The 9548-nt window shown below is 39.8% G+C and overlaps 3 protein-coding genes across 4 annotated transcripts; 2 read left to right on the top strand and 1 right to left on the bottom strand.

Moving 5' to 3' along the window:
- Positions 1 to 27: 27 nt before the first annotated feature.
- Positions 28 to 739, top strand: LOC149623109 (uncharacterized). Its single transcript, XM_089853362.1, has 2 exons — positions 28 to 312; positions 376 to 739. The coding sequence occupies exons 1-2, from the start codon at positions 118 to 120 to the stop codon at positions 670 to 672; spliced, it is 492 nt and encodes a 163-aa protein (XP_089709488.1). The 5' UTR covers positions 28 to 117; the 3' UTR covers positions 673 to 739.
- A 479-nt stretch (positions 740 to 1218) lies between these two features.
- Arl1 (ADP ribosylation factor-like 1) lies at positions 1219 to 3722 on the top strand. Its single transcript, XM_089853361.1, has 5 exons — positions 1219 to 1437; positions 2187 to 2321; positions 2390 to 2583; positions 2647 to 2825; positions 3331 to 3722. The coding sequence occupies exons 1-5, from the start codon at positions 1434 to 1436 to the stop codon at positions 3359 to 3361; spliced, it is 543 nt and encodes a 180-aa protein (XP_089709487.1). The 5' UTR covers positions 1219 to 1433; the 3' UTR covers positions 3362 to 3722.
- Positions 3723 to 3887: 165 nt separating this feature from the next.
- LOC149623107 (FHF complex subunit HOOK interacting protein 2A-like) lies at positions 3888 to 9484 on the bottom strand. 2 transcript variants are annotated; one of them, XM_089853355.1, is made up of 2 exons: positions 7740 to 9479; positions 3888 to 6457 (listed from the first exon to the last, which is right to left on the bottom strand). In XM_089853355.1, exons 1-2 carry the CDS (start codon positions 9294 to 9296, stop codon positions 5927 to 5929), a joined length of 2088 nt encoding a protein of 695 aa, XP_089709481.1. In that variant the 5' UTR covers positions 9297 to 9479; the 3' UTR covers positions 3888 to 5926. The 2 variants fall into 2 exon arrangements, with proteins under 2 accessions (XP_089709481.1, XP_089709482.1); XM_089853356.1 differs by having other exon boundaries at positions 6248 to 6457; positions 7670 to 9484.
- Between the last annotated feature and the right edge of the window lie 64 nt (positions 9485 to 9548).

Here is a 9548-nt window from a genome sequence, read left to right as displayed (position 1 = left end):
GTTGATTTACAGCCCTTTTTTTAAGTAAGGTGGGCTCAAAGTCTCGTCTGCATAGATGTCTGCTGTTTTGTTTACGAGGTCAGGAACAGTGGTTTTTCTAAGTATATTTGTTAAAAAATGTCCAAAAATATTTCTCAGAGTGAAAATAAACCGACGGCTAAGACCAAAACAACCCATAAAAAACCAATAACAAAACCCAGAAACAAAAGTTGTAAAGGCAGGAGAAGACAATTTACAAACGTACATTTAAAACTGTTTGAACCACCTCGAATTGGTGGTGAAGAAGACCAAGAAGAAACGGATACTGATGACGTAAGAAATCATTTATCCCGGCATAGACCTGAAATCATAAAAAACTCACAATTCTATCCATAGGAAAGTGATTCCAAATATAGTCGCAGAACACTGACTGATAATTCTAGCCGATATGAAGTACCTGAAGAAGAATCAATTGTTTTATCAGAAAATTCAGAATCAGAAACTGATGAAAAGTCAATAAACGATGCTCAGGGAGCTTCTTTACAACTCGATATACCTGCAAATCTAGAAAATGAAGTTGAGAACTTACTCTCCCTTAATAAAACCATGGAAAAAGACAATGCTACTCTTGTAGATTTAAATATTGACACCAGCCATGAAACGTTTTCTAAATGGCTTGATGAAAATTTGTAAAACAAAAACCTGTTTTAATTTAAATGAAATTTTAATAAAATGAAGAGTTTTATATAAAAAATTCGAACTAATAGTATCCAATATTATTTCACATGGAGTCAATACTAAAACGAAACACAATAAATCACCTCTCCACCTTTCTTATATAAATAAATATAATTTATATTAATTATTTTAATCGTCAGTAATTTACCTTAATTCTAGTTAAGTCATTTTAAGAAAAGTTATTCCTAAAATCATTTCTAACATAGCTATTGTTGCCGTTTGAATTCTAGGGTATGCCTCTTCAAGATTTTTTTGGAAATTTAGGAAATATAAGTCGAATCCCTAATAGCCCACTCGATCCGCGCTCACCGACGCAGCTGCTCGCGATATACATAGTTTTCAGACTAGGAGAATTGACGCCAGGTTGCCAGACTACTTGGCGGACAAAGTGCACTACTAAATAGCCTGACCTTTGGCCTGACCTGCTGGTGCAAAAGTTATCAGTCCTCCTACTCGGAAAACTATGTATAGCAGCTTGCGTAGTGGAGCGCGTGATCGAGTGGGCTATGGTAAGACACCCGTAACACTGCAGCCTGAAAGCGGCCATCCATTGGTTAGTTTAATGATGAATGTTCCGAAATTTGTGTGAAACGGTGGATAAATATAAATTAACTAGTAGAGACGCGGAGTAATAGAATAGAGAAATTAAATTATCATATTTATGAAGTTCAGAGGTATCTAAAACATTCTATGAAACATCATTTCTTTCATCTAAAATGGGTGAGTTTGAGCTACGTTTGTGAGTTGTCCAATTCCGAATTTCCGATATAATTTTGACCGAGGCTTAGGGAGCCCCGGTTCCTCGAACTTCCTGTCCCCGCGTTATCATTGATGACGTATGCCATGTTTTTAGGTCTCTTTACTGTTGATGTACAGGGCGTTGCGGTTTTTAATAACAATTAAATAATTAATAACTACCAAAAACATACTAATAAAATACTAAAAAAAAAAAACACCCATGATTCTTAAGCATATAAAAGTTAACTTACATCGTAGGATAGTACTCTTAAGACCACAATCAAAGGATATTTAAAACCACAATTAAATGATATCAGAAGTATATAATACTTCTCTTCGAGAGAAGTGTACCACAAAGCGGGGTAAGTGTAACGTCACTCTTCCCAACATCGGAACATTTAGAGCAAGGTTACTAAAACGAATCACATACGCCATGTAAAGAGTTCCCTCATCATTACTCTATTAGCATTGAATTATTTGGCAAGACGTGCTTGTGCATTTTTGTCCCACGTCAAGACGAGGTTTGTGGTTTGATTGCTGGGGATTTAATGCCAAACAACTATAGAATTCACCTTATGGTGCGATGCCCATTTGTAGTTTGATGAGCGGGAAAGCAAACAAAAAGGGGATATAAGCCTGGGAAGAATGACGTTACGTAACTAAAGCATTAAGAGGATACAGAGTGTCATCCTTCTTCTATTATCCCCTTCTGATGATATTTAAAACTTTAGGTGGGCTACTGAGTTATTTCAAGAATTTGTTGGGAAGCAGAGAGATGAGGATATTAATCCTAGGGTTAGATGGTGCTGGAAAAACGACCATATTGTATAGATTACAAGTTGGTGAAGTTGTTACGACAATACCAAGTAATTTTTATTTAGTAACGAGAGTTATTTGAATGACATTCCTGAAACGCTCTCTTTCTTTATTACAGCTATAGGATTTAATGTTGAACAAGTTACTTACAAAAATTTAAAATTTCAAGTTTGGGATTTGGGTGGACAGACGAGTATCAGGCCTTACTGGCGGTGTTACTATTCCAATACAGACGCTATCATTTATGTGGTTGACAGCGCTGATAAAGATCGAATAGGAATATCTAAGCAAGAATTGGTTTCAATGTTAGAGGTAGAGTGAACGTTAACACTTCAAGAGGACGTTTTGTCAAGGCTTCTTCTTCCTGTTCCATAGGAGGAGGAGTTAAAAAAGGCTATTCTAGTAGTCTTGGCTAATAAACAGGATATAGAGGGATCAATGAGCGTCGCTGAAGTTCATCAAGCTTTAGGCTTGGACGCTCTTAAGAGTCGGACATTCCAAATATTTAAAACGTCAGCCATCAAAGGAGAGGGGCTAGATGAATCTATGGACTGGTAAGAACCATTTTCATTCAAGGTTGTCATGGAATTTTTAGAACTGTCGAAAAAGGGCGGGGAATTTTTAGAATGGTCCAAAAAGGTCGGGGAATTTTTAGAACGGTCCAAAAAGGTCGGGGAAATTTTTAGAACGGTCCAAAAAGGTCGGGGAATTTTTAGAACGGTCCAAAAAGGTCGGGGAAATTTTTAGAACGGTCCAAAAAGGTCGGGGGAGTTTTAGAACGGTCCAAAAAGGTCGGGGGAGTTTTAGAACGGTCCAAAAAGGTCGGGGGAGTTTTAGAACGGTCCAAAAAGGTCGGGGGAGTTTTAGAACGGTCCAAAAAGGTCGGTTGAGTTTTAGAACGGTCCAAAAAAGATCGGGCCCTAAAAGGCCAAGTAAGTTAAAAAATAGGCTTAAAAGGTCAAGGAATTCAAAGAAAAGGCCACTGAAGAGTCAGGCAAGAATTTGATTTTAGTTATTTAGTAATACCGTTTGTTGTTGTTGTTTTTTATTTTTTTCAAGGTTATCTAATGCCTTATCCACCAACAAGTGATGAGTGTTTTATAGGACTATTATATAATGCAGCTGAATAAAAAAAATTAAAATGCGCTGCGAAGGTACTTTAAAAAAATTATACAAAGAAACGAAAAAAAAAAAAAAAGACACTCGTGTGTGTGCTCCGCAACCTCTAAATTTCTTTCTTTTCTTTCTCTATTGTCAAATATCATTAATAATTATAAAATATTGACCGTTAAATAATTAAATTCTTTTTTATGATTAGGAAATATTTTTAATTCAGCATCTTTTCCCCTTTTTCTGTAGTAGTTGTAGTTCCTTAGTACCGTTGTCCCTCATCGCATTTACAGTGTATTAATGTTAGTCTATTTCTTACATAAAAACGTACATTATTTTAATTCGTTTCATTCTAGTCGTACATAATTCTTTCAACGCCTTTTGTTTAGCTATGGTTATATTATAATTTATAATAAATTTGGTTCAGGAAACAGAAAAACCAAAAAAAAAAAAAAAAGTTTAAACATACGCGAAAACTGTTTTGGTAATTAATCATAAAGAGAAAATACAAACGAAATAAATAATTTTTATTTATATATAAGTCCTAATTATCAACAACGTTGGGTACAAATATTATAGTGTTTTTTATTTTAAGTTACATTTATTACGTTACATTACTTCAGTGGTTTGTTAGTACTCGACTTGATACTCGATTAGATCATATTGAAGTACTCTCCAAAGTTTCGAGCAGCTTTGCAACTTCTTAAAGGGACTGTAAAGAGGCCGGCGGACCCTTGAAAAGTCGGGTAAGATTAAAAAAACTCACGCGACCCATCCTCCCCTCTCTTGTGATTGGTTGAGTGCCGCTCTGCTTCGGCGTTTCCCCAGTTCTGACCCGCGAGAGTCCCAGACCCCCGCTGCGTTTGCTAGAACTAAAGACTTTCGTTTTGCTCACCCCCCCCCCCGGGGGATTGTGACGTCAATTTGGACGGTTTCAAAAAAAAAAAAAAAATCCCAACCGGTGCGCCGACTTCTTTAGAGACCCTTTAAACTCCCCCCCGCCCCATTTCCCGTGTGAAGCTGAAACCATGGGTGGTCGGGTTATTCGCGGGTAGAAAAATGGGAACCAGAGGCGAAAGGGGGACCACCCGCATTGTCCAGTTTAGAAAGAAGGGGAATTTTTAAGAATGACGAAATTCCATGAAACACTATTTCAAGGTGAAATTTAGTTTCTTTCCGGGACAGGCTAGAATCAGGGAGGAGAGATTTGAAAGGGAGTAATAATGTGAATAGGCGGATTGGTTCGCTTCGTGGCTAAACTAGTCTCTCTCAGGCGCTGGCTCAGTCACTCGCTGTGGTGTCCGGGGCTCCGGGCGCACGCGTCAAATTTGAAAACCGGCTTTGAACTGAAAGCGGGAGCGGGTGGCAGTGTAGTAACCGACGCCACTCGCGCGTGCGTGTTAGCTAGAATCGAGGGAGAGAGAGAGAGAGAGGTAAAAATTTCCAGCCTCCCTTTTTTCCCCTTCCATTTATATTACTGCTTCTTTAACATTAGACTAATACTCCCTCTCAAGTCCCTCCTCACTGCTAGAATCACCGCACGCAGCGCGACACACCTCTACACGCGTATATCATCCCATTGCCAGTATTCTGTGTTGAAATAAGACTAAGGGACGGTTAAGAAGGAGAAATCGGAACCAAAAGTTAGAGATTGAAAAATAACTACCCGCACACCTCTATTTTCAAGAAATTTACTCGATAAATACTCAGCAAAAGCGCAACAAAATTTGACCTAATCTATATACTCGATATGAAAGTTTTTTATTTTTGATACTCGGACTCGCGCACTACCGTAAGTTACATTAACGTGATAGCACCATTTATAAATAAAAATCGTTATAGGAAAGAACGTTAACCTTAATGGAGGGTTTTATTTACCATCAAAGGAAAATCAGGATTATAAAAAGGATTTGACATATTTTACAAGAAATCGCGTAAGTACGGTAAGTTTCGGGCGAAATTAGAGGAAATGTAAGCTGCAGAGACATTGTGAAATCTCCGATAAAAACGCGCGAAAATTGCTTAATATCTGTCAAAAGCGCGCAATCTCTGATAAAATTGCGAGGTAATAGAAACCCAAGGTGGGAAATAAGGATTTTCTTTGAAACTGGACATAAGGCCAGCGACCCCCTGGGCCTGGAATTTCGCCAAAGATTTCTTAATTTCCTCTTTGATTTCGTAATTTCTTCAAAGATTTCGTGATTTCGTTTGAAAGATTTTGCGAGAAGCGTACGGCATTAAGTGTAAATGTCGGACCCCTCGGTGCCACCGCCTTATTTCCCACCGTGTTAGAAACTTAAGATTTTGACGAAAACCAAATTTGCCGCCGCCGCCGCCGCCTTTGTGAATGTCAAACCACTCTCAGAAGCCAAATTCACGCGATAATAATTATTCACGCGCAACTTACGATTAAAATTGATTTATTTGCGCAAATCATAGTGCTAAGATCAAATCAAATATAATATAATATAATATATTTAAAATCATAAGCTATCGTCGTTCTCTATCTAATAAGGTCATCATTTTTATATTAAATAATTATTTATCAAGAAGCGGCGTGATACTTGACGAAAGTAATGGCCGCCAACTCTTTACAAAACTCTTCCAAAACGATTATCGCTTCTAAAGTTCGCGGGGATTCGAACTGCGCATCGTCATCCCCGTCTTCGCTTAAAAGAAGACGTCGCATTCGCCGCAAATCGCTAGCGAAATTTGGCACGTTTTGAACGGCCACTTGAATGTCCTCGACTACTTTTAGAAGCACCGTGAATAACGATCGAGCATTCGGGGCCAACGGTAGGAAAGGGTTTAAAAGATACTCGTGCAAATTCGGGTGAGGAATCAGCGCCAGTTTCGACACCAGTGACGTCACTTGTAAGTTGACTTCGTACGGTTGGTACACCATCTGCTCTAGATTGTCGAAAATCATGTTTAGGAATGAGCCTTCGTAGAAAAACGGTTCCGTAGCGTCGGCTTCCGGTTGAGAATTCGATTCTGATTCAATGTCTGATAGATTAAGCTCCGCTTGAAGAGGTTGGATTGGCATATCGCATTTTTCGCACGAAAAGACGCATTCCTGAAAGAAGGAAATGTAATTGAGTAAAGCCAAAAGTATATAGATATAAAAACGAAAAGTACGCTTTGTTGAAAGTACCTCGCGCCGTGTAATACGAGAAGCCCTAGCTACTTTCTCCCAGTATAGTGTCGACCCCCCCCCTGAGCTGCGTATGATTACCTTCCCGACCGTGGCACAGGGAACAAGCCGTGAATGGGCTCATAATGTAGCAGTACCAAAAAATAACATTTATATCGCCAGCGTCATGTACTACTTTCAATACACCCATGACGCCAAGAAGCTCTTCCCCTGATTGGTTCTCAGTTTACACGTCGTCTACAGCCAACGTCAGGGAATAGGTAAATATCTAAAGTAGGAGGAGCTAATTGAAAAATATAACAAATCGTCACGAGTGACGTTTCTAGTGTGGAAAAATGACGCTCGCGCTTAAATTCGTAAGATCATGGAAAGAATCAGAGTCCTGCACGGGCCGGGCTTAAGCCCGGTCCGACCCGAGGCCCGGCCCGATCGGGTCGGGCCGAGCCGGGCTTTCCACTTTTGAAAATTGTATCGGGCCGGGCCGGGTCGGGCTTTTAAAATTTTGAAAATTAACGGGCCGGGCCGGGTCGGGCTTTTAAAATTTTGGAAATTAACGGGCCGGGCCGGGCCGGGTCGAACTTGATTATCATTTAATCCAAAGTTCAAATGAAAGATAATTAAATGAGTATAAGCTTCTAAGGACAAATGTAACGAACAATTATCGAAAGAAATGAAAAATGCACGACGCTAAAGCAAATATGAATTCAAATCATTGATTTTATGTAAAAAAAATATATAAATTACAACTGCACTACGTGTAACGGGCCGGGCCGAGTCGGGCCTGTTCAATTCATGCAATGTGTCGGGCCGGGCCGGGCCGGGCTTGGTTAATGCATGTAACGGGCCGGGCCGAACCGGGCCAAAAAACCAACAATGTACTCGGACTCGGGCCGGGTTTCGGGCTTATTTAAAATGCTAAAACCGGGCCGGGCTTGGGTCGGGCCTGAAAAACTCGGCCCGTGCAGGTCTCTGGAAAGAATGCGCGTGAGGAAATTTGTTTTAGTTTGAAAAAAAAAAAATCCTCACGAGCATTCTACATCCAGACTTACGTCACGTGCAAAATCGCGCGCAACTGTGATGACGATTTCTTATTTTTTAACAAGTTGAGCAAGACCAAATACTTTATATATTCACCTATTGTAAATGAAGTGTACTTTTTGTTTTTATATCTATACACTTTTGGTTTTGGGCCTGCTAGAATTACTTGGAACTGCCTATGGGCGTCTTTGACGTATATATCGTAACCAGATTCGGTTTCGTCGCTTGTATTGCAAGATTTGATTTCATCTGGTAAAAGATGTAGGAAACAGTTCAAGATCTTGTTGATGTGATTGGGCGCGAAGACATTTTTGTTCTCTCCAGGGGAAGGTGTCGATGGGTCGTACTCCTGGTTCAAATAGTGACTAGCAAAGGCTTCGCTATCTTCATCGCTAAAATAGTCATCAGCCATTGTAGCGTCAAAGTATTTCCTGGATCTGAGATTATTAACCATCAGACTACTAAGAACTACGTCGTTCGGTTTGCGAATCAATTCTTCAAACAACTGCAACGAGGTCATTCCCAACATGGGACTTCTTTGAACATCGACGCAGCGTTTAATAAGGACATCCTTTAAGTTGCGCGATGGCAATTCCGGTGTTTCCGCTTCTTGGCTCTCTCCGACTAGAAAACAGCTTAAACTGTCGCTTAAAGGCGAAGGAGCGATGTGACAGTAACATCCTGACAACATGCCAGTCGCGAATACAGCGACGTTCTTCTCTTCGCTAATTAGGTCTTGATATAATAAACTTTCGAGGAATTCGCTCCGAAAACAGTTAGAAATATCCGCGGCTATCGTTTCTTCCGATGACTCCGATAAGTTCTTTAAAAATTCGATCCATTTGAAGAAGCAGAGTAATTTACGTTGATTGGGGGACATTCTGGCATCTGGAGCGCAACTCAAGGCATCGTCTATATCAGCTGGTTTTAAGTTTTTAGGGATAACGTCGTATAGCGAACACAGGTGATGGATAATAAATATACTAAAGTTGGAATTAACGATGGCTTTGACCACTTTATCGTTTTTGAATGAAACGCACATAGTCAGGCATTCGGAAGCCTGGTCCACCACTTCGCTATCGGGACTTTGCAGCAAGACCAATAAGGATTGTATTAAAGGAAACTGAACCATTTTAGAGCTTTTTCCAGGAGAGTTCTTGGATCTGGAGACGGTACCATTCTTAACACCGGACACTTCATTCAAAAAGCAATTAACCAAATGCGGATTCTCAAATAATTTCTTGCATATTATAGAAATAAAGGTCATTTCTTCATTTTCCGACGGAGTGGCTTGTTTTTCCCCGCAAAGCGATATCAAGTTCTTCATAACGAGATAGACATTAATATGAGGAAGTAGATCATAGTGAGATTGCTCCAGTAAACGGCTGACAAAACTTAAGACATGACGTTTCATTCCAGGTGGCGTATCAGCCCTGGCTAAAACGCACATGGTATCGAGGATCTTGCGTTGAAGCATGTACTCCATACAAGGACCAGGTGTTCCCGAATCAAACTCATTGCGTTCTTGATCGATGAGGAACAACATCTGGTTCAAATCCTTTGGAATACTGGTGGCTTCGATTGGAGTGTTACCACATGATCGTTTGTCAGTGTAAAAGTTGGCTACCGTCTCCCAATGTTGGATGAATTCCTCTTGGAGTGGTAACGGTGGAGCGATCATATCCACCGCGTTATAAATCGCGCCTACAAGACGACTAAACATATTGAATATTTTTATCTCACCAATATTTTAAGATCGTCCATGCTTGAAGAAAGTCGAATCTGGGACATAACCCCCGAAATATTATGTGTTTTTTTCATCTTATAATATTGAAAGAGATTAATCTTAACGAAGATTGCGACGTTGACATCACCATACACGAATAAATTGCACAAACTATAGAATAAAGTAGTACTAAAGTATGAAAAGTTTTCAAAACTAAAAGATTCCAAGCATAGCCAACTCGATCACGGG

The sequence above is a fragment of the Phalangium opilio genome, unplaced genomic scaffold (genome assembly GCF_054372755.1).
Source record: "Phalangium opilio isolate 3A_F unplaced genomic scaffold, DU_Popi_V2 ptg000113l_1, whole genome shotgun sequence".
Lineage (NCBI taxonomy): Eukaryota > Metazoa > Arthropoda > Arachnida > Opiliones > Phalangiidae > Phalangium > Phalangium opilio.
This window is presented reverse-complemented; position numbering and strand designations above follow the sequence as displayed.